The sequence below is a fragment of the Mustela nivalis genome (assembly GCF_964662115.1).
Source record: "Mustela nivalis genome assembly, chromosome: 9".
NCBI lineage: Eukaryota > Metazoa > Chordata > Mammalia > Carnivora > Mustelidae > Mustela > Mustela nivalis.
In genome coordinates, this window is record NC_139028.1 from 32,279,069 (window position 1) to 32,305,813 (window position 26,745).

The 26,745-nt window shown below is 42.5% G+C and overlaps 1 protein-coding gene across 5 annotated transcripts in view; it reads right to left on the minus strand.

Annotated features, from left to right (window-relative positions):
• PRDM10 (PR/SET domain 10) overlaps positions 1-26,745 on the minus strand; it is a 98,839-nt gene continuing 72,094 nt past the window's right edge. For 4 of the 5 annotated variants that reach the window (XM_082683363.1, XM_082683365.1, XM_082683366.1 and 1 more), the window contains 11 exons: positions 25,575-25,922; positions 23,770-23,925; positions 18,649-18,828; positions 17,879-17,989; positions 16,268-16,468; positions 15,403-15,546; positions 14,833-15,003; positions 13,278-13,418; positions 10,400-10,571; positions 6,100-6,203; positions 1-2,957 (listed from right to left, as the gene is read on the minus strand). In XM_082683363.1, coding sequence (XP_082539489.1) covers positions 2,757-2,957; positions 6,100-6,203; positions 10,400-10,571; positions 13,278-13,418; positions 14,833-15,003; positions 15,403-15,546; positions 16,268-16,468; positions 17,879-17,989; positions 18,649-18,828; positions 23,770-23,925; positions 25,575-25,922 — 1,929 coding nt within the window. In that variant the 3' untranslated portion in view covers positions 1-2,756. The remainder of the gene's footprint in view (positions 2,958-6,099; positions 6,204-10,399; positions 10,572-13,277; positions 13,419-14,832; positions 15,004-15,402; positions 15,547-16,267; positions 16,469-17,878; positions 17,990-18,648; positions 18,829-23,769; positions 23,926-25,574; positions 25,923-26,745) is intronic. The other variant, XM_082683367.1, reaches the window with a different exon arrangement.

Genomic DNA, 26,745 nt, shown 5'->3' on the forward strand with positions numbered 1-26,745 from the left:
TTTATTAAAAAAAAATATTTATTAATTTTTACACCTGCTGTAGCACAAGACTATTAACACTATAACTCACTGAATGTACATTAAATGTTCACATTTAAATAACAGGACAGGGTCAATATTTTCAACCTGTGGGTCAACTTTAGCATCTCATGAAGTGCTTTTTAGCCCTAGATATCTTGAGAGTTTTTTGAAAGGATAATTCCAAATCGGAAAACAATTCAAGATCAAAGCAATAGGTTTTTCCAGAATAATAGGAATTTTACATGATGAAATGTCTATTTATGTGAGCATAAATCAAACAATAAAAATGTAAAATCTGTATGTAACCTACTCCAAAATTTTCACACTGCACTGATTGAAGTTTAGAGTGCCAATATGTCCTAAGAGAGGCCACAATATAAACATTGGCTACATACTTTTTTTTTTTTCTGTATTGATCTTCAGATGGCTTATAATCCACCACCTCTTCAAATCCAAGTCCCTTTGAAAAAATCTATTAACTTGGAATGGACGTGCAGAATACCTGATCTTAGAGAAGTGTTTGGCTTGATGGCCGCCTGCATCTCTGGTTGATAATATACAAATTGGTTTTAGATCCTTTGTTTATTCCACATAAGTACAAAAAGAGAAAAAGAAAAAACTTAGATGAGAAAGAAGCAGAGTCCTTCCAAACTATTTTCTTCTGTGTATTTTACAATTTGAAATAACTGGCATAAAATGAACATTCTGTTCAGTGATAGTTTTCTCTTGTAATCAATAAGTTATTCCTGAGGGAAGGGGTAGTACCTTGCTCGTTCAAATTAAAAAGGACCCAATAGGGCCAGATTTAAGGTATAAAAATTAAACTGGACCTTTAGCAAAGTCTAATACTCTTTGCCTAGCAAGTCTTTCTAGACTGGACACTGGGATATTTACAGTTATTATACTGCAGGACTCTGGAACCCAGAGTCTCTGTTTTGTGACTCAGGGTCAATGTTTTCTATGGAAAACATCAACATTACATCTTTGTTACCAAAGATAGAGTCCATCCTTAGCTTCTACACATTTACCAAGTAACTTTCTCAAGCTCCCTTAGTGCCCAGATTTTCAGGGATAACTAAATAAATGAGGTCTCAAAAATAAAGTGCAAAATCTACATATTAGTAAAGTTATTTCGACAGAATCGTTTCTTTTTCCAAAAGGTGTCTTTACCATAAAGAAGCTATTATACTTTCTTAGTTTATAGAACCAGTTTTTACCCAGAAATGTAAATAAAACAGAATAGCTAACTTTATTTGAAATTGAAATTAGATCTTTCTGTTCGGGAGTGATAAGTTCCATCACAGGATAATTCCTCTAAAAATGTGTTAGTATGTCACAAAAAACTGTTAAAATACATACCGATTTCTGCAATGTTTTACGTGTACAATTGGAATGCACAGTAAAAAGTAGGGAAGTATTTTCCCCCATTGAATTCATAGCCAACAAGACAGCAAACAGGAACACATATAAGAAAAGCTATCGCTGAGGCAGATTTTTCTCCTCCCAAGTGACAGTATAAAAAGCATAAAGATTGGATTTCTTTCATATCCCTTATAATTACCTTGACATATAAATGGTCCCCACATTCTTATTTTTCCCCTAAGTGTGAAGTTGGTCATCTTTCCAAAAGGTCCAGGTGAGTTACAATATGTCTAAGTTAAAAGTGTTAAAAAAAAAAAAAAAAATGAGGGCCACCTTTCCAACCAAACTTAAAGAATGTTCATTTTAAGACAGCATGAGAAGTACTAAAATACACTAAAAGATGTGAGAGTTGGATGTACACCTGATAAGAACAAGGAATTAATCCTGTTCCAATGAATGGTAAATGGATCCTGCAAGGCAGGACAAGGTTTCAGTGCTTTTCACTTTATCGATATGTAATTATCTTAGTATTTTTTCCTGGTACCGAGATCTCAAACACCTCCTTCTTAATACACCACAACCAGAGAATGGGAGGCAAAGCTTTAATGTGGGAGTTTAAATTCTGCTGACATCAAACAAACCTTTTCTCCTACAGGGAGTCTACCGTAGTGGAGTAATAAGGTAAGACCTACCAGAATAGGAGGTTCTTGCCTCAGTGGCTGAAGGCCAGCGCCTGTGCAAAGCACTACCAATAGTAGCCCAATAACAGTTTTCCCAAAGAGGCAAGTTGTTTTTGTGGTTGTTTTAAATCAGCAATAAGAAAAATCTAGACGATGGTTTTTCCTTCAGAACATCACTGTCAAACCTCTGTTTCATCATCTTTATTTTCATATTCAATAGGCTTCCCTTGTTAAATTACTGAAAAGCAAACTCAGAAGATGAAGCAGTTCTGACCGAATAAAATACCCCTCTCCTTCAGGGCCATGGCTTGGAATGAAGAAGTCCAGTGGCCATGGACTTGGCACATCCTTTCTCCACCTTTGGTACAAATGTGATACACCACTTAATGTTTCCGCAAAGGAAAAGTAAGGCCTATCAATGTGTTAAAAAACCAACTCAAGAGTAAGGTGAAGTTTCTCCACCTTGAAATCCACTTTCCCCTTAAGGATCTCCATTCCATGGCAGAAGCTCCTAGGATTTAAAGAGTCAATTTGGTAAAGATGACCTTGATAAAAGGAGCCCTGGTGTGTGGTTTCCAAATTCTTGAGCGAATGATAAATCTTAAAAAAAAAGTTCCAAGTGTTGGAAGTTTTCAGACTTATGGATGAGAAGAGACATGATGTGACTGCTGGATTCAAGCTCAAGGGTAGACATTAAGGTTTAGTGATATGCACTTCACTGCTCCCATTCCCATTGGTGGTGGTTGTAATGATATACTGCGTGGACTGCTGCTGGCTGGTGGTCTGGGGGTCCAAGTCACTGTGTGTAGCTGGCTGAACCTGGACTCCCGCGGAGAGAGCAGAAGCTTGCTTTTCCTCCAATTCTGGTTGACTTTCTGATAACACATAATGACCCTAGAATAAAAAAAGATCTTTAGAAATCTGAAGTCTTGAAGGAGTGGGGGAGGTTCTGGGTGGAGAGAAAAAGAAGGAATATGAAAGGAAACGTTATAAGGTAACACCAAAATAGGTACCTATGTGAGTACTTTGGAGGGGATGAATCAGAGTTAATAGACTGCAAAGGTATTTTAAGGGACCGCCTTAGGTGTTCTACCAAATGATACAGTGAAGAGCTCCAGGCACAGAAATTTGCATCACAATCATGACCTATGTGGCTAAGGAAACGTGGGCTATTGTACCACTCTTAAGAATTCAGATATTAATAAAGTAAGATTGCTGTCTATTATGATTTAAGAGTAATACAAAGGAGATCACAGAAGAGATATTTAAAGTTTCCTTAAAGAGGCAGAATGGCGGGGCACCTGCATGGCTCAGTTGGTTAACCAATTGTCTTTAGCTGCAGTCCTGATCCTGGAACCCCAGGATCAAGTCCCCCATTGGGCTCCCTGCTCAGCAGGGAGTCTGCCTCTCCCTCTGACCCTCTCCCCTCTCATGCTCTCTCTCACTCAAATAAATAAATAAAATCTTAAAAAAAAAGAAGAAGAAAAAGAGGCAGAATGGCTCCCAAGACAGGGAATCAAGATCAGTGGTTCCTAGACTTCAGAATTTCACAGACCAGCAAATTAAAAGTAATAATAAGTATTCCAAAATTTTATTTTGCCAAGAAAAGTCATTTTTAAGATGCTACTATCAAATCAGAGAAATTTTAACACTCAAAAGTATAAGAAGAGGGGTGCCTGGGTGGCTCAGTGGGTTAAAGCCTCTGCTTTCAGCTCAGGTCACGATCCCAGGGTCCTGGGATTGAGCCCTGCATCGGGCTCTCTGCTTGGTGGGGAGCCTGCTTCCCCCTCTCTCCCTTCTTGCCTCTCTGTCTACTTGTGATCTCTGTCTGTCAAAAAAATAAATCTGGGGCACCTGTGTGGCTCAGTGGGTTAAAGCCTCTGCCTTCGGCTCAGGTCAGAATCCCAGTGTCCTGGGATCGAGCCCCACATCGGGCTGTCTGTTCCGCAGAAAGCCTGCTTCCTCCTCTCTCTCTCTCTGCCTGCCTCTCTACCTACTTGTGATCTCTGTCTGTCAAATAAATAAATAAAATCTTTAAAAAATAAAAAATAATAAAAAATAAATCTTAAAAAATAAATAAATAAAATAAAATAAAATCTTTAAAAAAAAAGTATAAGAAGAACACGATCTTAGAACAAAGTCCCTTACCCTAAATCAATTTAGCTTTATGAAACCATGCATTACCATTATTTTTCCTCTGATCATGAAAACTTCACAGACATGGAGCTATTTCCTTAAGTTAACGTTTTTTGTTTTTTGTTTTTTTAAAGATTTTATTTATTTATTTGACAGAGAGAGAGATCACAAGTAGGCAGAGAGGCAGGCAGAGAGAGAGAGAGAGAGAGGAGGAAGCAGGCTCCCTGCCCAGCAGAGAGCCCGATGCGGGACTCGATCCCAGGACCCTGAGATCATGACCTGAGCCGAAGGCAGCGGCTTAACCCACTGAGCCACTCAGGCGCCCAAGTTAACATTTTTAAAGCAAGAATGTGTCCCTTGGCAGGGTGATCGGTCTGCTATATACGCTGAGAAAAAAGAAGTCATGGAGGAAAACCCAGGCAGTGGCCTTTTCAAGCACTGTCCAGAAAAAAACGTCAGAGACAAATACCCATTTGATTTATCTAGGGTCACACGCTCAGAGTCCACACTCACCAATCTCTGATTATGATTTACTTTCCCATGTGGGTCTTTCTCAAGCAGGAGGCGGCCAGGTTCTCAGCCTGGGGTCCGTGGACTACTAGGTGGTCCACATGTAGGCTTGAGCGATTCTATGAAGCCTGGAAAATGTACATTAAATGTGTGTGTGTGTGTGTGTGTGTGTGTGTGCATGTGTGTGTATTATGGCAGGAGGAGGGGAACATCCTTGGCTATAATCAGGTTTTCAAATGAGTTCCTGGCCCAAAAAGGTAGAGCCAATGGGTCCCACGGGGAGTAAAAATTTCACTGATTATGCCTATGAGACTCTTCCATTTCACATTAGTCATTGTTTTCACGGACAATAGTGTTCCTCTGGATTTACACATCTCTCCTAAGTCTAGTTAATGTGAGTTTGTGTGCTAAGAAATGGGTAAGCTCTCAGTATGCTTTGGGGGAAAAAATCAGGTTTTTTTGTTTTGTTTTTTTAATTTATTTGTTTGTCAGAAAGAGACAGCGCGAGCACAACAGGGGCAGCAGTAGGCAGAGGGAGAAACAGGCTCCCTGCTGAGCAAGGAGCCCGATGCGGGACTTGATCCCAGGACCATGGGATCATGACCGGAGGCAAAGCCACCCAGGTGATGCAAAAAATCAGGTTTTGGGTCCACCAGACTACCCTGCTGCTCTTTGAGACATCTTGGGAAAAAGTCTTCCCCTGGGAACATCCCAATATCCTTAGCCACTTATGAGTATGTTTCTTAATTTAAATTTACATACTGTTTTCTAATTACTTAGAGGCAGGCCAGCACAAACCAATGAAGATAAAAACAGAGGTAGCAGATACCACCAACACTGACCTGCCTAATCTAAATAGAACAAGATAATTCATGCCAATGTTTTTCCCCCAAGGGTGGTGGGGTGGGGGGGGGGGCTGACTATTTAAAATAGCTTAAAAGAGCTCCATAACAGATTCATTCTACTATTCTCTCCCAACCCAGCTGAGGACCAATAGTCATAAATACTTCCCACAAAGCACGTAAAAAAAGTGATCAACTACAACTCCGTACATGTATGCATCTAGCAGGTTCATTACAGTCATTAATTGCATAGGTATTTATTGACCATTTGCTATATACCAGCCTCCTGGGCAAGGCACTGAGAATAAAGAGGTAAAGGCCAAGCCCGGCTTTCAAGGAATTCACTGTCTGCTGGGAAAAGACAGACCAGAAACCAGTTATTAATATACACTCTAATAAGGGTTATAACATAGCTCCACAAGGAGTTATGGGAGTACAGAGGAGGTATCTCTAACTCAGGTAAGGAGAGCTGAGGAGTAGGAAATGGGAGTTCGTGGAGACTAGTGTAGTATAACGGACAGGAAAGTCCTCCGGAGCAGGTCACTTACCGGCGTAACCGCCTTTACTTGGCCAGTGGTGACCGGAGTGGCCACACCACTGTCTGTAATCACGAACTGACCTGGGGGAAGTGTCATCATTTGAATCTCCGATGCTGAAAAACAGGAAATATCCATACTTCAGTGGTTTCAGATCTTAATACAAGTTGTAGTAACAAATACCTAGCAAGGGACCACATCCCTCTTTGAGACATTTTCCATAGATTTGCTTGCCGTTAGTCATATGATATGACTTCCCCATACTCTGATAAGAATGATCATAAAAAGTTAGCCCAGAGTTAGCAAATATCAGAAACAATCAATGCATCTCACCTGAACGTGACTTCTGAATATCCATAAGACAAATATTTAATAATTTTTTTAAAACCTTGGAATAAGTTACAATGGTTTACCTGTTAGCTCAATATTTTTATCCTTTAATTTGGGATTTGAATCACTAACAGTGTACCCACTATTGCCTACTAATCACAATGTAATCTAACTTGAATTTTTATTTCACTACCAGTGTTATTAAAGAAAATTAAAATCAAAGCTCATGGGGCTCCTGGGTGGCTCAGTGGGTTAAAGCCTCTGCCTTCGGCTTAGGTCATGATCCCAGGGTCCTGCCTCTCTGCCTACTTGTGATCTCAGTCTGTCAAATAAATAAAATCTTTAAAAAAAAAAAAAAAAAACAAAGCTCACCCTACCATCCAGCTGGTCTTTATATAATATTTTATATATATAATATATAGGGTCTTTATATAATATTTCCTTCTAAAAGGAACCAGAGCTTCTGGCTTCTGTCTGATTCCAAAGCTGGTATAGGAAACATAGGATGAGCCTACGTCATAAGATGAGCTGGGATCATACCAGCACGCAAGCTGTTGTAAGAGACAAGGGGTCATGTAGAAGAGACACAGGGGCCAAGATGCTCCCGTTGGCCAATGACAGGATACTCTGAGCATCAGTAAGGGTAACGACTGCAACGGCCTGAAATATATTTACTATGATGACAATGAGACTACAATGATAGTCAGACACACACACATACCCCTCATTGTTCACCTTGGATAATACTAGGAAAGAACTCATTATTTTGAAAACTGGGAAATAAAAGAGATGAACTGGATATTTAAAGCATTTATCTTGCCCTTCTGTTCAAAATGTACCTCAGAGTAACTTATTAGTCAAGGTAAAGATTTTTTGTCTTCTTTTTTTTTTTTTTTTAATTTATTTGACAGACAGAGATCACAAGCTGGCAGAGAGAGAGGAGGAAGCAGGCTCCCTGCCGAGCGGAAAGCCTGACGCCAGGCTCAACCCCAGGACCCTGGGATCATGACCGAAGCCAAAGGCAGAGGCTTTAACCCACTGAGCCACCCAAGCGCCCCAAGATTTTTTCTTTATAGTAGTTTTCTGGGGGCACCTGGCTGGCCCAGTTGGTGGAGTGCGCAACTCTTGATCTTGGGGTGTGAGTTTTGAGCCCCATGTTGGGTGCAGAGATCACTTAAAAATAAAAACTTTAAAAAAAAAAAAAAAGAAGAAGAAGTTTTCTAAATGATGAGTGAAGAATGATAGAATCAGACTACGACAGCTCTGCAATCCGTAACGAAGCAGAGGAGCAGAGGGAGAAGGCAGACAGCAAGCGGCATGTGCCTCCTGCAGAAGTCCACACCACCAGCCACAAGTGTCTTGGAGGGGAAAAGAAAAAAAAAGAACCTAAATTTGGTCAAGTCTCCAGTCTACAGGAAAGAAAAGGGACAGAAGAAAGCATCTTAAATGATAATATAGAGATGACAACAGCAAAAACCACAACATGGGAAATTCTACAGAACAAATGACCCAGTTCCTTTAACACATAAACTGCAATTTAAAAGAGAGTATACAGGGGCGCCTGGGTGGCTCAGTGGGTTAAAGCCTCTGCCTTCGGCTCAGATCATGATCCCAGGGTCCTGAAATCAAGCCCCGCATCGGGCTCTCTGCTCACCAGGGAACCTGCTTCCTCCTCTCTCTCTCTGCCTGCCTCTCTGCCTACTTGTGATCTCTGTCTGTCAAATAAATAAATAAATAAAATCTTAAAAAAAAATAAAAATAAAAAGTAAAAGAGAGAGTATACAATAAATAAATAAATAAATGTGTCAATAGGATCTAATTAATTTTCATTAATCACTGATAAATATCACTATATTCCTAAAAAAAATAATAACAGAATACACACAAAAAAACAAAACAAACCCTCAAGGGCTGTCTGGTCAGTGGAGCACGTGACTCTTGATCTCAGGGTCATGGGTTTGAGCCCCATATTTGGTGTAAAGATTACTTAAAAAAATAAAATCTTTTTTTAAAAAATCCCTCAAAAGACATAACCAATTGCAATGCATGAGCCTTATTTAGAACTCAATTTGAAAAAAACCAACCATTAAAAAAAAATTTAAGAGGGGAGCCTGGGTGGATCACTCAGTTAAGTGACTACCTTTGGCTCAGGTCATGATCCCAGGTCCTGGGATCGAGCCCCGAATTGGAGCCTGCTTCTCCCTCTTCCTCTACCCCTCCCCTGCTTGTGCTCTCTCTCTGTCTCTGTCAAATAAATAAATAAAATCTTTAAAAAAATTTAGGAGACAATCACAGAAATACGAACAGTGGATATTTGATGGTTATTAAAGAATTACTGTCCTGTATTTTTAGGTTTGATAACTGTACTGGAGTTGCGCTTTAAAAAATATTTACCTAGGCACGTAGGTGACTCAGTCAGTTGAACATGAGACTCTTGGTTTTGGCTCCAGTCATGATCTCAGGGTTGTCAGATCGAGCCCTTCATCGGGCTCAATGCTCAGTAAGGAATCTGGTTGAGAGTCTCTCTCTCTCTCCCTCTCCCCCAACCACCCCCAAGAGTGCTCTACATAAATAAATAAATAAATAAAATATTTTAAAAGATATTTATGGATGAAATAATACAGATTATTATACAGTTGGGGAATTAGAAGAGAATGATGGGAGTACAGATGAGACAAGATTGGCCCTGAGTTGGTATAAAGTTGGATAATGGGCACAAAGGCATTCATTATACTATTCTATTTTTGTGTATTTTTAAATGTTTCCCCTAATAAACAACTTCAATTCCAGAATCTTTTCTCCAGGGTTTCTATTATTCCCATGGCAATCATTTCACCTTTCTTTCACAGGAATTAAACTTAGTATAAATGTCTACTTACCAGGATTCTCCTGGTAGTGACCATGAGTTGGAGTCTTTCCCCAACTAGAAACAAGACTCAGTCAGCATTGTGACGACCAAAATTTAAGAGAACAGATTGTAAAAATATCAAGAAGATAGAGTTTGAGCCTGATTCCATACCAGATCCACATAACACAGCCAAAGATCAAGGACAATGGAGAAAGACTCAAAGAAAGAAGTCAGTAGGAGGAGGAAGGCCAGCACTGGCCTTCCCGACTTCTCAGCCCCTACTGCTCCTACTTGCTACTATCGACATCTAGCTATTCCTCTGTTCTAGATCTTCATCATAAAGATCTCATGCCTTCCAGCTCATGTCCAAGGCTGCCATTCCCACCAAAACTGTTAACTACTAGGACCTTCAGCCGCCAACCTTTTGCTGCTTCTGTAGCACTAATCTCAGGGTTTTGAAAGCAATCCACTCATCTCTCTCTCTCTACTGGATAATGATCTATTTGAGTCAAGGACTATCTTATAAGGAGAGGCCACACTGTGTGGTGGTTTGGAGTTCCAAGCCTCTAGTTACTAGGGGGGTTCCTTGACCAGTTACTCTGAGTTTCCCTATCTGTAAAGTACAAATAACAACTGTATTTACAGGTTGTTGTGAATACTGAATGTAGTATATATGTGGCTTAGAACCATTTCCGGCACCTAGTGAGAGCTTAAAGAAAGCTGGCTAACATTACTACTGTGTGGTATTACTGACGGGAATGTCAATATTAATTTTTTGTATATCCAGGGTCTAGCACATCCGCTTACACAAAGATTCTATTCAACGAATGTTGATGGAAGAGATGACTCACCACCATCAATATACCCTAGATTCATCTATTCTGCTATCGAGTCCCTCTGCCTACACTTTCTTCGGCAGTACTCCTGATGGTTCTGAAATGGATCGCTCTCTGAGATCAGAACGCCGCCTTGAATTTGGTCATGAAACTCCTTCAAGGATATGCACCACAGAATGTAGAAAATGGCCAATGATACTTTAGCCCAGAAAATGTATTCTAAAGCTGATAAAATTATGACCCTTGACTGTAGATTTCCCACCCATGAGCTAGACCCCCATCCCTGGTTCTGACTTACAGTAGCCACGGAAGGAATTCCAAGTGTTGGGCAGGTAGGTATGTTGTACAGAGGAACCCTGCTGCTGCTGCTGGAGAGCCTGGCCTGGTGTGGAGGCCCCGCCTTGGATATGGGAGGGGCTGAGCCCTTGCTGGGACTGCTGGGAGGCAGGGCTCAAGGGCTGCCCAGCTACCTAGAGAGAAAGACAAGGCACAAGTAGAAAACTACTCACTTCCAGTATAGTTAAGACTCACAAGTAACTGAAGGAAGTAAATCTGGTTGCATAAATGATAACACTGAAAGTGCGGTTGCTAAAATAATAGTATTTTAAATAAGAAGAAGATTAATGAAAAGGAATCATAACTATCAAAACCCAATTCATTTTCTAAGGATTATCTACAAGAATATCCAAAAAATTAATTTTACTAAGCGCATTAGAAAGATAAATGAATGAAAGTCTAATTATCTTAATTACATTAAGATTTCTTAAAAATTGAGGAGCTAAAGAGCTTGCCTATGTCACAGAGCGAATCTATAACACAAACTGAAGCAGAACCCAGAAATCATCATTTCCACTGAGTACACTGGGAAATCCCACTCACTTAGTGGAGATAAACACAGGTGTGGAGGCAGACATCCAGAAAGAGGCTTATTCCTGTCCACAGGACAGAGCCCAAGCTCCACAGTTTGCCCTGCAAGCCCTCCAGATTCCAGCTCCAAACTACCTTCCCAACTTCTCTCCCAAACATCATTTCCTGTTAGTAAACTAAACAGTTTTCCATAAATGTCCCAGTTTCCCACCTCTGAGCCTTTACTCATAATGAGAGTGTATTCAGATCCTAATGCCTTGCCCAACCACCATATCAAAATCATACCCCTCCTTCAAGACCTAACTCAGATACCACTTCCACAGAAACCTCCTTGATTCCCTGCTAAATGTAATCTTTCCCTCTTCTGAAAGTCCAGAACTTACTATATAGCCACATCATCCTCAGACCCAGGCAAGACCCATCCTTAGACCATGGCCCTGGAATATGTGTCCCCTTCTACATGACACTTGGGAACCAGAGTCCCCCATTCCCTGTGGAAATGGCCTTGCACCCACTTCCAGGGCCTGCATAAGTCTCTTGCCTGGGCCTGTCATCTTGCAGGGGTCCTATCTCTTGGATGTGGGCTCCTCTAAGGGTATTTGGCCACAGAGGACCAAGGGAATAGTTGTGGGATCACCTTTGCAAGAATGAGGAAGTAGCTGGGACATGTGGCTTGGGGTGTCCACATGGGTACACAGAAGGCCCTGTGAGGTGCAGGATGGAGGCTGGGTGAGAAAAAATGGAGAGCAGTCTTGGGGAAGGTTGTCCCTGAGCCACCACCTTCTGAGAAGGAGTCCCTCCAGCATAGGGTTCCTTTGAGAAACTTAAAAGTGTGATACCTGTGGTGGTGGAAAAGATGGGCCCCTTGTTGACAGAGGTGACTGTCTGGGACGAGAAAAAGTGACAGAAACCTCACAGCCTCTGAACCTCACACTAGAAGGAAGAGAGCGGCCACAGATGGCAAGCAGCAGAGCCTCCCATCCCCAATGTTCCCCAGTAAACAGGAATGCAGAGAAAGTACATGTTTATCCTGTGGATTTCCACAGCAGCTTGAAGGGCACAGAGCCAGCAAGGGAGGGAGAAATCCTTCTATCTCTTCTTCCCGCCCCAGCCTGGCAGCTGCCAGCACCGCCCATACGTTTGGCAGGAAGGCAAGTAATTTCCAATCGGCACTAACCATGTTACTTAGTATCAATTGTTACTTAGCAGATATTTTTCAATTTTGTTATTATACAAATATATGTGTCAAGTAGGAAGGCAGAACATACATTTTTTTAAAAGTTTTTATTTAAATTCTAGTTAGTTGGGACGCCTGGGTGGCTCAGTCAGTTAAGCGTCTGACTCTTGATTTCAGTTCAGGTTGTGATCTCAGGGTGGTGAGATCGAGCCCCCTGTTAGGCTCCCTCCTCAGTGGGGAGTCTGCTTCTCCCTCTCCTTCTGCCCCTTACCCTGCTCATGCTTGCTCTCGCTCTCTCTCAAATAAATAAATAAAATCTTTAAAAAAGAGAGTTTGTTTCTAGGTTTGCCCCCTCTCTCTTTTTTTCCCTTTGCTCATGTGTTTTGATTCTTAAATTACAGATATGAGTGAAATCATATGGTATCTGTCTTTCTCTGACGGACTTATTTCACTTAGCATAATAGTCTCTAGCTCCATCCATGTAGTTGCAAAGAACATATTTTATTTAACAGTTTGTTAGCTTGATTTGAAACTTTAAACTGTCTCGACACACGGCATGCAGGCTTTCGTTTGTACTCTTGTTCTGGAACCTGTGAATATCAGAAGTGGGCCTGCAAGTGTCCTTTCCAGTTCAAATACCTTCACTTCATATCCTGTTTGCTTCTGTATATATGTCATAACCCTACTAGACTCCAAGCTTGGAGGGCAAGACCTAGAAACGTTTCCTGCAAAGGGTAAGATTGTAAGAAATATTTTTTGAATGGATGTAGCTATGCTGTCTCTATCATACAAACACAATAATACACCACAAAGTCATGGTTCCAAAATTCTATAACAACTTAGCAACTGCATGCTATCAGAGAGCCATTTAAAACAGTAAGCAAAGGCCAAGGCTATCCCTAGAATATGAGATCTCAGGGCTCCTTCTGCTCAGGGAAAGCTCATCACTTAATGCAAGTATGCCCATAATGCCAATATAAAACCCAGAGGCAAAGGCAGGACCTATAATGAAGGCCCAAAAATCATTTCAATAGCCCAGGTACCTAGGTCTGAAGATGATGTCTCTTCACTCACATGAACGTTCCCGGGTCGCCTGGACCATACTCCCTCGACAAACAGCTGGAGAACGTACCTGGGATGACGAGGGGGTAGAGGAAGTGGGCTCTGTGACTTGGATGTGTTGCACCTGGATGGCATGCTGGGTGTAGGTCTGAGGGTCGTGGAGTTGGCCAACATCCACAGTGGACTGCTGAGACTGGTGTGGGGAAGTGGCCTGAGGGATGGGAAGACAAAACGCATTCTGATTAAGGGGAAGGGGAATCCTTCCAGAGAAAACCCTCAGCTGCACCAATGCCCCAGCAGGAGAGTGGATGGAACTTCACATCTGGGGCTTCGCTCCCAGAGAGCCCACACCTAAGCCATGTTAGTAAGCATTAGCAAAGACGATTGTTTTTAAAAGTTACACTTAAAAAACATAAGTCGCTAATGCTATTTAATTCTGAAAGAAAAGGGCAGAAAGGGAAATATAGCTCATCATAAGATGAATGAGAAGCTCTCAGGAATCAAAAGTCCTTTTCCCTTAAGTTTCATTTAATTTAATGCCTTACCCTTGACAAGAGAATTTGCTTTCAGCTACTGACCCACTAGAAGAGTGGTCTCCAACCCTTTTTAGGCACCCCAGACATCTCTGAAAATCTGGCTAAAGTATAGTCCCTTTTTCCAGAATAATGTACATATACATCACACTTCACAGGCAATCCCAGAGATTCAATCTCAGAGATTCTTAACATGAAGTTAAGAAACATCCCATAAGAAAAACAAGAGAAAGCACAGTCAATGACAGTAGCAACTCCTCCTTTCCTGCTCTGATATTTGAACTAGAATTTTCAGACCAAATTAGTTCAAAGCAACAGGTTTGATCATTTGTGCCTTGAATACACTTCCTCAGCGTAATTAAATGAAACAATAGTTCTGGGAGGATTTCTTCTTTTAGCTCCCTCATCAGTGAGAATGAGCTACCAATTATCTGGTAGAAGGAACGGAATTATACCTCTGTACCAATAACGTGCTGATTCTCAAAACTCAAGATCATTTTTTTTTTTAAAAGATTTTGTTTATTTATTTGACAGAGAGGCAGGCAGAGAGAGAGAGAGAGGAGGAAGCAGGCTCCCCGGTGAGCAGAGAGCCCGACGCGGGACTCAATTCCAGGACCCTGAGATCATGACCTGAGCCGAAGGCAGCGGCTTAACCCACTGAGCCACCCAGGCGCCCCTCAAGATCGTTCTTTACAACCTCCCTTTAGATGCCCAAGTCGGCACGTACCAAACTAGTTCTCCACCAAGTAGTCAACTTTGGAGCTCAAGGACTCAAAAGAGGCTCTGAAAGATCATGGGAGACTGTCCCAGGTAGCACAGGAGGACAGTATATATGGCAGCCCGAAACGGCTAGACTGCTCTTGAGGGAAATCCCTTACACCGCTAATTCCACAGCCCTGTACAGCCCGGAGGGCAGGAGAGCTTTACAAAAAAAGCCTTAGACTCAGACCTTACATGCAAAGCAAGTGACGTGGAATCCAGCTCTAGGTCTGAGAATTGGGTGCTTTTGTTGACCACCACCCCCCATCCCAGCCCCGCCATATTGGCTAGTGGCCATATGACATTGGTGAAGGTGAAGAGAAACATGTATACCGGAGCCACTTGAACCACTTGAAGCTGTATGTGCTGAGGCTGCTGAAGACCGGATGTCGACTGAGACACGGGAATGTACTGAATTCTCTGGTAGTCCCCCTGTGACGTTCTGTAATCTGTGGTTAAGGTCTGGGACAGTTCTGTCATGGCTTGGGTTAGGAGGTCTGTTGTCTAGAAAAGTCACAAAAACCACATTAGCTGGTGACACTACTGCTTGCACAAATTAGCCCTGAGCTCAGGCAGGAGAAATCCAAAGATGAGAAGATACTGGAAGATTACCCATGCGTCTGCATCTGCCTGTCTGTGTCAGCCCCAGTGGAGCTACCAGAGAGGTTCTGACAGTCTCCCAGCACAGGAGCAGCACTGAATATTTCTTGCTGCCCCTTCTACAGAGAGCTTTGGAAAGCATCAACCAGGAGACCAACCATAAGCATAATGCCTGGGTAGAAAACTGAAGGATAATGGGCTACCTTTGCAGCCAATTACAGAGCAAGTTAGACATGGCTTTGGCATTGGAAGCCATGATAGGCGCCAAAGGGGATGAGGTGCCCTTACCAGCCACACACTTACCACCACGGTCTCCCCGGTAGCACTGTCTGTGGTTAACACAGCTGGGGTAGCACTGATCACAGCTGTTGTCAGTGGTGGATGTAAGGTGTTAGGGAGCTGGGCATACTCTGGATGCTTCTTTCGAATGTGCTGTACCATCTTGGTCTGGAAGAGTATGGCAAAACCAAGAATCATTACTAGAGTTAGTTATTTGCCATTTTTCTCAAACTCAAACCCTGCAAGAGTCCTAAAGTCTTTCTGGATTTGAAAGAAAGAAGGTATGGTACTCCTCCCAAAGCAGCACAGGGTTTACAAGAGAAAAAGAAGAGGTAGAGAAGAAACTGAACACCCATGGGACCCCACACCACCAGGCAAGGGCAGCACACCTCATTCATGGTAACCTCTCATCCCCCCAGTAACTCCAGCAACCAATCACAAGCTCCCTGCCCCCCATAACCAAGAATGACCCCCTTTTCAAGATCTATCATGTAAGTTCCTACATAGTTCCTACAGAAGTAGGAAGTTCCTAGAAGTAAACCTATAGAAGATGTAAACCTGTAGAAGTTCCGACAGAAGTAAACCTGAGCTCATAAAGCAGAAGCATAACTATTCTAACACGAAACCTTCAGCAGACCGAGGGAAAAGGAAACCAACTGAATGCTCAGGTTATGTATGAGATATACTAACTCTGGGGAAATTCCACATATCCTCTTCCCATACTGGATTTACAGTTCCTATTCTCAGGAAGTAGCTCCTTAGCCATCTGAACTAGGAAAACACCTTTGACAGCCCCCATCAATCCAGCAGAAGCCAACTGCCGCCTTCTCTTAGGAGATTCCTTCAATAATGACCTTGATTCAGATGCATTCAAAGCCCTTCCCAATACCTTGCTGCTGTACTGTTTGGAGCAGTGAGGGCAGCAGACAGGAGGGGTGGCTATTGTGCCTGTGAGCTGGGTGTGGGTGCTCAGCATGGGGTCCGGCTCTCCCGGGCCAGCTGGACGGAGTTTGCGAATGCTCGGTGGGAGCTCAGCCCCTGGATGGTTCTTCAGAATATGGGCTTTTCGCTTGCTGGCACTTTTGTAAACCTGCAAATTCAAATGCTTTGTCACAAAAGCAGCATACAGTTCTACCTTCTTACTTTAAAGCACACTCTCTAACAATTCCATTGTTAGATAGGAGAAATGAGAAAAGGTATTCAGGTAGCCCAAAATAAAATATATGAACAGCTATCCTGAAGGATATATAAAATAAGAGCATAAGGTAGATAGGCTAGGCTTCGCTCTAGAATTTGTACATCTAAGATAGTAATAACAAAAATAGCCCTTACCCTGAAGTTTAAGAGGTAGATACACAGTCAAAGAAAAAGAATGGTTTCAAAGCCCAGATCATCCCACTTAGCCTTTCTACAAAAGCTCTCAATGTTTACTAGATGCCAAAGAATCTTCCAAAATGGCAAGTCTATAAGTGACTAGTACCTCCAATGGTAAATCTATGCTTTAAAAAGTTTCCCAGGGGCGCCTGGGTGGCTCAGTGGGATAAAGCCTCTGCCTTAGGCTAAGGTCATGATCCCGGGGTCCTGGGATCAAGCCCCACATCTGGCTCTCTGCTCAGTGGGGAGCCTGCTTCCCCTTCTCGCTCTCTGCCTGCCTCTGCCTACTTGTGATCTCTGTCTGTCAAATAAATAAATAAAATCTTTAAAAAAATAATTAATAAATAAATAAAAAGTTTCCCAGTTTTAAGCTAACACAACTCCATCGTATAAGGAAACAATATTACAATGAAACAATAGGTGTATATTTGGTTTTTTTGTAACTGCACAAAAGTAAGGATGAACTAGTACAGTCTTCCATTGTAAACCTTGTCCACAAAAAATCAATTAAAAAAGAAAAAAAAAAAAAAACTTGTCCACATCCTACTCAATCTTCTAGAAATCCCAAACCCACTGTATATATTTTACAAGTAGGATGATAAACAATTTCGCTTTAGAGCCTAGGAATTTAAAATGAATTTATATACTAAGCCCTTGGTAAGCCTCTGCTTTTATTTTATTTTTTTTTATAAAGATTTTTATTTATTTATTTCACAGAGAGAGACCACAAGTAGACAGAGAGACAGGCAGAGAGAGAGAGAGAGAGAGGGAAGCAGGCTCCCTGCTGAGCAGAGAGCCGGATGCGGGACTGGATCTCAGGACCCTGAGATCATGACCTGAGCCGAAGGCAGCAGCTTAACCCACTGAGCCACCCAGGCACCCAGCCTCTGCTTTTAAAACAAAACCACAGAGAGAAGGAAAAACATTTAACACAAAGTCAACTAATGCTTAGGGAAAAAATTTTGGCTTAAAATGAGACTGAACTTGTAGCCCTTGCTCATCTGAATGGAAAACTACTGAGAGCCAGGAGACCATCTGTTAAGAGTAACTGCAAGATCCAGTATATTCATACATGCAGACAAAAGACTCCCAGAGACGCATCCCAGCGTGGATAGTTTCCTTTTACCTTATCACAATACTGACAAAAGTAGTCGCGGTTGGGCTTTATGATGGGGAGGGTTAGCTCCGGCACCTCCTCTATCTTCATGTCTGGGTGCCTCTTTGATAAGTGATTTACCTAAAGGGGAAAAAAGCAAATGAGAAAAAAGAACCCATTACAAAGAGAAGCGAACCAAATGCTCTGGTCTTGAATGCTAGAAGATGGAATCCTCTGAAGCCATGCCCCAAAACAGTAAGGCATGTGGCCAGATCCAGCATTTCCAGGCCCTTCTGACACGAAGCCTTAACAGTCATGGTTAGCAGGAGTTACCAGTCATTCAGAAGGTCACTGTGGATTCCACAATGGGAAAGGGGATAGCACGAACCCGGTGCACACACCCTGCTTTGAAGGGCAGTTTCCTACTACTGCTCTTTTGCATCCGGAAAGGGGAGGCATTAAGGGAGCCACTGGGGAGAAGGACAAACCCCACCAGAAAGGATGTTCAGGAACACAAGAAGAAGGAAATGAAATAGAAGGGCAGAGACTGAGCAGGGTAAAGCAAAAGAAACTTGTAATAAGAAGTGATAGAGAAAGACTCATCCCAAGAGGTCAGGAGAAATGAGCTGTGCCACAGGAGGGCAAAGGGAGACTGGGAAGAACTCCAAATTGGGCGTCACTTGCTTCTGGCTTTTCCCCTAGCCCCTGACAAAACCCACTGAGAATTTCGCACAGAATACTGCACAGAAGCCATCACCATAAAGAGAAGTGGGTGGGTCTGGTAGCCGCTTGGCACTGACCAGCATGCCTCGTCTCCGGAAGCCCATCATACACAGGCGGCACTTGAACGTGAAGCTGTCGTAGTCCGTGGACGTGATGCGAGGCTTGAACGTCTTGGAGCGGCTGATGCGGTCAGCCTTCTTGGCCTCCCTCTCAGGGTTATGCATTCTCTGCATATGTTCCCGTAGCTTGTCTTTCCGCTAGTTAGAGAGAATGTTTGAAAAGGCAGGGGAGGGGGGTAGCGAGGGCAGAAAATTTTTAATTGAAGGGATTATAAAAAGCAATACAAGTTACCAGTAAGCACAACCTACCAAGAGGCATCCGAGTTGCTAGGGTTCTGGAACAGACAAGGACATGGCAAAACTCTGTCTGTTAGCAAATAAGTGTGCTCCACTGAGCCTTGCCTTTTGGGAAGGAAGAAATTATGTGTATTATGGAGAAGGTCAAAGGATAATGGAATAAACTTGGTATTAAAAATTACAAGACAGGGGTGCCTGGGTGCTTCAGTCAGTTAAGCATCTGCCTTAGGCTCAGGTTATGGCCCCAAGGCCCTGGGATCAAACCCCGAATTGGACTTCCTGCTCAGTGGGAAGCCTGTTTCTCCCTCTGCCTCTGCCTGCTGCACCCCCTATCAAACAAGATCTTTAAAAAAAAAAAAACTTAGGGGCACCTGGGTGGCTCAGTGGGTTAAAGCCTCTGCCTTCGGTTCAGGTCATGATCCCAGGGTCCTGGGATCGAGCCCCACATTGGGCTCTCTGCTCAGCAGGGAGCCTGCTTCCACCTCTCTCTCTCTCTCTCTCTGCCTACTTGTGCTCTCTGCCTGTCAAATAAATAAAAAATAAAAATCTAAAAAAAAAAAAATTTACAAGATAAATTGATAATGAATGATAGGTAATACTGTATTTACAAAGCCATGTGTATGCTCAGTTCCCACACATTTTTAACAAACATTATGATGCTCCTCCAAATCCCACATAAATTTAAGTATTTCTCATCTTATGGATTTAGAAGTTCATGTAAACAATCACGCTGCCCACTATGGATGGAGCATATGGTCTAGGTCACAGGTCTTAGTCTGATGACCTAACCTAGTGATACATGTTTATACGAGTGCATAGAGAGAAAATCGGGCAGAGCCTATCCCAATGGAAAAAAAAATTCAGAAACATGCCAGCTCCCTTCTTCAGCATTTCTCTCTTCTCTTGGACATGATTAAACTCTTATTGGCCTGATAAAGATTCTGATTCTTTCCACCAGAACAGTTCTCCTCACATTTTGGTAGAAGGACTTCTATTAAACCGCTGCCCTTTTTCAGCACATTCATCTAACAAGCATTTCTCAAGTGCCCACCGAGTAGTGGGAACCATTCCAAGTTCAGAGTTCAACGCTAGGACCCCTCACTTACCTCCTTCTTCTGCTGCCATGGATAAAACACGACCACTCTCTCCTCCTACCCCACCCACCTCGTTCCCGGGAAGCCCATCAGAGAATTTCATCATCTCCTACTCTGCGGTGAAGTCTGGATTACAAGCCCTGTCCTAAATAACAGTATTTCTGAGTGTCTTTAGATAAAGCTCAACACCTCAGACTTCTGTTATATTTCTACTTTTTCCCCAGCATTGGTCTTCTCTATCTCCCCCCACCCATTCTCTTTAGAGGACCCACTTATTGTAACTGAATCATTACACAAGCCTGAAAGCCTCCTCCTCCTACTACACCCAGCTCTGCATACACATTCACTGAAGGCCATTTCTCAGCATTTTCCATCCTAACGGCCCTAAAACCAATTCATTATGCCCCACTTTCTCCTCCTGCCTAAATCCTGCTGCTGGATCAGCAATGATCCCAAATAGCTAGGCTCCCAAGCTGCACAGCCCAATTTCTCTCTGTCCACCCATCAGCCTGGCATCCAGACATGAAGTCCTACCAATTCTCCCTCAGATGTTTGTCTTGAATACGGTAGCCCTCTTCTCCATGCCCATTACCTGGGCCTTAGTTCAGCCCAGCTGTAAAATGCCCCTGGAGTGTCTTTACCCCTCTCCCTGTCCTCCTCCTGTCCCTTTCTCTAGCAGGCTCCCTCTTGCCCACCCTTAAGGGAATTCAAGGGTCACCTATACCCCAAATCAGATCAAATCCTCCTCATGGCATTTTTTTTCCCTCTATTACAGTAGCAGAAATAATTTTTTTTTAAGTTTTATTTACTGAAGTAATTTCTGCACCCAGTCTGGGTCTCAAGTTCATGACCCTGAGATCAAGAGTCGAGTGTTCTTCTGACTAAGCCAGTCAGGCCCCCCAGGAGCAGTAACGATTTTCAATGCACATGTCAGATTTCCTCTTTAAAGTGAGAGCACCTGAAAGTCAAGAGGTCCTACCTTTTGGAACTTGTAGTAGGACAATTACAATTCAGTAGAAGTGCTACAACAGGCTCACAAGTTAAGGGTTCTATGGGAATACACAGGAGAAGCACTTAATCCAGGGAGGGGGGCATCAAGAAATGCCTGTGTATAAAGTGACATCAGCCAGGCAGAAGGATGAGAGAGTCTGAAAGTGTATTTCAAGCAGTGGGTTGAGAAGAAGAACAGATGTAATGCCCCCAGGAGAGTCAGACAGCATGCCACACTGCCGTAAACCCCACAGTTAAGGAGAGCAGAGTACAAAGGGGAAGGGAGAACTGCACAGGTAACTGGGAGCCAGGTCCTGTATTCAACTAGAGTTTGGGTGACACACAATATTATATCAGTTTCAGGTGTACAACACAGTGAGTTCACAACTCTCTCTATATATTCTATTATGGAAGCCAGATCTTGTGGTGGCTTTTTTTTTTTTTTTTTTTTTTAAGTAAGCCTTTATGCCCAACGATAGGTGACCTGAGAGCAAGAGTTGCATGCTCTACTGACTGAAACACCAGGTGCCCCTTGGGGTGACTTCTAAGTGATAAGCACTTTGAAATCTATCTAAGAGGCTATTAAAATTAAAGGGTTTTTCTGAAGGCACATGACATCCAATTTGTTCTCTAGAAAAATAACTCATTATAGTCTGAAAAATGAACTGTAGATAGGTTGTGCTTTAAGACTGTGTCAACTCAGCTAAGGAGAACTAACTGTATTGACACGGATCCCCTTCCTAGTGTGGTCCTCAGTCTTCACGAGGAGACAGGCTCACACCAGACTGGAAGACGGGAAGGAAGCAGTGGCCAGGCTGCTCCGGGAGCCGGAGGTGGGTTGCCGGGATGGCCCCGCTCACCCTCGCTGGCTCCTACTGAGCCACCAGCTCTCCTGCTGAGAGCAGGCACCGCGGGCAACTCCATGTCCACCGCCACAGGCAGGAAGATTCCTCCGTAGCCAGCACCAGCTCTCTTTCATGAGCACGCTGAAGGTGCCAGGGTCCCCAGATTCCCAGGGAAGTGCTCGTTGTCCGCCCGGAACAGGGCCGCAGAAGGGTACAATAGTGACTTCTCTCCGATCCTCCAACTTCTCCTGCCAGATCCTTGCTTCTCTATCTTCTTCTATGATGTTCTTATTCCTATAAAACTCCCTTGCTACATAACTCTAGTGGGTTTGCATTCCTGTTTGAACCCTATCCTAATACATCAGGTGAGAGTGAAAGAGGAATTGAAAGGAGCAAGGTTTTTCACATGCCTGGTGCTAAAATGAGATCAGGCACAAAAGAGAGAATAAAAAAATATCAAATATCAAATGGTGGGATGGATGGATGAACAATCTGTTAACATCATAAGACATGAATCCTTTTAGATAGATTGTTGATGGTGTGTTTTCTTTTTAAGATTTTTATTTATTCATTTGACAGAGAGAGATCACAAGTAGGCAGAGAAGCAGGCAGAGAGAGAGAAGGCGGGGAAGCAGGCTCCCTGCTGAGCAGAGAGCAAGATGTAGGACTCGATCCCAGGACCCTGAGATCATGACCTGAGCTGAAGGCAGAGGCTTAACCCACTGAGCCACCCAGGCATCCCGTTGGTGGTGTTTTTTAATTAAGAAACGAAAAAGAGGGGCACCTTAGCTGCTCAGCAGGTTAAGCCTCTGCCTTCGGCTCAGGTCATGATCTCAGGGTCCTGGGATAAAGCCCCGCATCAGGCTCTCTGCTAGGTGGGGAGCCTGTTTCCACCTCTCTCTCTCTCTCTCTCTGCCTGCCTCTCTGCCTACTTGTGATCTCTGTCTGTCAAACGAATTTAAAAAATCTTTTTAAAAAATAAATAATTAATAATAATAATAATAAAAGAAATGGAAAAGAACCTACACCTATTTAGAGGTCACATTAGAGTTCTCCGCAAAGGCCCAAATGGTGCTACTGTACACTGAATGCCAGCAGGATTCTATTCCACGACATATCAAGTTAAAGCTTGAAAATTACTTCCTATATCTCTTTACCATCTCCAAATTCTATACAATGCATCTTTTTATAATTAATTTTTCCCTTCTGCAGCCTTTTCTGATTCTTTTCCAGTTTCTATGACAGCATGATCTACAGTCACACTCACTAGTGTTTCTCTATTCGGTATGAGCCATCTGATTTCCCAATGAAACGTACTTGACTATTTTCCTATTTCCTTATTTAACTCTTATCCCTGAGTCTCCTGTGAGTTTGCCCCTTGCTTCTTCTAAAGTCTAGGCAGGCCAGCAATACTTATGATGTCTTCTTTTAATCCTGGAGTCATGACCCTTTCCCCAAGTTGCCCAAGCCGTTCGGCATCCCACAGATCTCCTGCCTTCCATAGATGACAGTTCCAAGACTTTCAGGGCTCAATTGCCAGGCTCTGATACGTAATAGGTCCCCAACAAAAGTTTCTCGATTTGGTAAGTAAACGTACTGTTCTCTTGGGAATTCAAAGCAATGCAGTTCCACCTATTGTATATTTGGATTCTTTTAAGGAGATGGGTTATCACTCTATTCCACAATTATATTAATTATTTGGGGATATTAAGGTGAGCTTTTCCCCCTCATTTTATCATAATAACCAAGTCAAACGTGAGACATAAAATGCATCCCAAGTTCAGATCTTTGTAAGGAGGTGATTAACTGATGGAATGAACAGGCACCTATCCTTAGCCCCACGAAATTTCCGTGACCCTGAGAACGTTAGGCCCTTCACCCTGAGAACGTTAGGCCCTTCACTGCTTCTGTACCTTAAATTGTTTCCCGCACGTCGAACACAGGAAATCTTTGCGGTCTGAATGTCGGAGCATGTGCAGGCGCAGTTTGTCAGGGCGGCAGAACGCCTTGTCGCACTCTGTACACTGGTAGATCTTTTCTGAGTGGAAGCTCCGCACGTGTTTTTTCACCTGGCAGTTGAAGACGCGAGTCAGTCAGAGGACCCAAGGAAAGGACAAATGGCGGCTTATGAACACTAGAGGGAGCCAAACGCATTCCCATGGATTTTCATGGGCCCTGCGGCATAACCCAATCAGATGTGATTGATAAGTGGCCTCACACACAGCACCCCTGTCACAAAGAAACAAAACAAGTAGCCAGAAAGCCTTATAAATCTCAACCTCCATATAACGTGAAGAAGAGAAACAAAGAGTACTTGCTCAGTTAAAGCCCTGATCACATGAGACCCATTTTTCTTTCTCTCCTTTTTTAAGATTAAAAGCAGAATTCCTCTGGATTTAAATAAATCTTGGTAAAAAATTATCCACAGAAAGATTTAAAAAAAGATTCTTTCTCACTCTTTCCTGCTTCCAACACATATAGAAGCAATTTAGTCCCTTTCATTAATTGGTCCTTTTACATCTTTCCATCAAATCAGGTTCTGAAAGGGACACCTGGGTGACTCAGTTGCTTAAGTGTCTACCTTCAGCTCAGGTCATAATCCCAGGGTCCTAGGATGGAGCCCTATATGGTGATCCCTGCTCAGAGGGGAGTCTGCCTTTCCCTCTCCTACTCCCCTTGCTTGTGTACTCTTTCAAATAAATAAATAAAATCTTGGAATAAATAAACAAATCAGGTTCTGAAGAATAAAGACATGAATTTGATGATATAAAATACATTACCCTTTTAGGAGAACAACACAACATCAGTATCATTTCTCCTTAATCGGGACTTATTCCCCATGCTTTTGGATAATTTAAATAAAGGAATATGACCTCTGAATTTCCTTAGCCATAAATACCCAGTGAAGGTGAGCCGTGAACGACGGCTGAGTAGTGAGTCGTAGCAAACTATTCCTGTAAGACATTTTGCTTGTTTTTTGAGTCTCTTTTGCCATTAGATTCTGCCATAAGCCACTTTTCTAACTGTTGTGGAGTGACAAAATTACCAAGGCTCCCCATACTAGCAGAACTATGAGCTCCTTTTGTCTAGGTAATTTTTTTTAAGAGAGAAAATATTTTTATTAGATATTTATACTTAACTATTCGTTGACTAACATAGAACTAGCAGATCATCATTGGATGTTCAAATGAAATCATGAATATTCTGGAATTTATCCTCACCTATTTTGCTCCAGAATATAGTCCAGGGAAGGAGGTCAGTGCTTGATACAAAAGTATATTATATACCAACTCTCTTTGTCTCCTTCCAAAATGCATGACCTTAGTAAAGCAAGACAGGATACCACAGTAGTAGAGAGAAAATGTTTCCAGGCCAAGAAATGGGAGTACGTCTTCTACAGGCTCTCTACATTTTATGAGTAGAGCGTACTGGCAAAGATTAAGAAAGACTTTGTAAAAATGATAATCAGATCTGGGTATTTGCTCCTTGTAATACAACTTATATGGTTCAATGCCAATGTCTGATTTGGACAATTAAGGGTTATGATGATGTTTCGCTTATCAAAAGTAGCTTGATTGAAGAATACTGTTCTCAACGGTAAAGTTGTTTCAAGGACGGGATGAAAATGCAGGCGGTAGGCAGTCTCAATTTTCCAAACATCGAAGTTTCTTTTACCAAAGAAGAAAAGCGTACGGGAGTCTCAGGAATAGACACTCACCTGGATAAAATCTGGGAATCGTTTCTTACAAGTTGGGCACGTGAAGCAGCCATCATTGATATGAATGGCCACATGATCCTTCAACAGATCAAGGCGGTCAAAGGATTCTGGGCAAAAAATGCAAGAATAAGTCTTCTGGTCCGAATGGAGCTTCATGTGGCTCTCCAAGGACGCACTGCTGATGAAGCCCTTGTTACAGAGATCACAGGTCAGCGGGCAGTTCCCCTCCCGCCCGTGGAAACGCAAATGTTGGTCCAGTTTGTCCTTTTCCCGGAAGGCCTTCCCACATTGCAAACACTTAAAAGGCCGGAAAGACTTTCGAATAAACAGATGCTGAAGAGCTGCGTTCTGAAAGACACACACAAACGGGATCATTCAGCGAGCAGTCAGGCGGGCAAGCAGCTCGCACACCTACAGAGAAAGAGGATCGTCTCTGCAGTCAGACTTTTCATAGATATTAAACTCCAGGACACACAGTGGAAAGAAGATTTCTCTGGTGAAGACGTGAAAACTAAACCCATGCCCAGAGAAGATCCCCCTGGAAAGCAAACCTTTTTTATGTCTTACGATATTTATGGGTTTGTTTGGGTTCTTTTTTTTTTTTTTTTAAGAATTTAAGTCAGTCACAGCCAAAATAGCATTCCCAATAAAAGATCTGTATGATAAAACAAATTCCAGAGTTGAGCAGAGCAACAATTGGAGATTTAGAAGAAGTGATGTGGGATGAGTCACACATGCATGAATGAGGTTGGAGCAAGTCAGCCAAATGTGACTTGCTGAAGTTCTTGAGAAAAAGAATTCAAAGCTTGATTAAAATGTTTAGGGGAAAAAAAAAAAGATATAAAAAAATGGAAGAGTAGTACTTGCCAGGGGCTGGGGAAGGAGGCAATAGATACAAGGTTACTTTCAGAATGATGAAAATGTTCTGGAATTCTAGTGGTGATGGTTACACAACTGAGAATATTCTAAACACCGCTTGTAAAAGGGTGAATCTTATGGTCCGTGAATTATATCTCAATTTAAGAAAGAGAACTTGAAAGAGAAATGAAGGATACAGATTTATATGAACATGTTCTTTCATGAGATAAGATATATGAGCACACATTATAAATGGAATGTGTATATTTGACCACTTCCTACTTAGAAAATGCAGAAGACAAGTTCTCGGCGT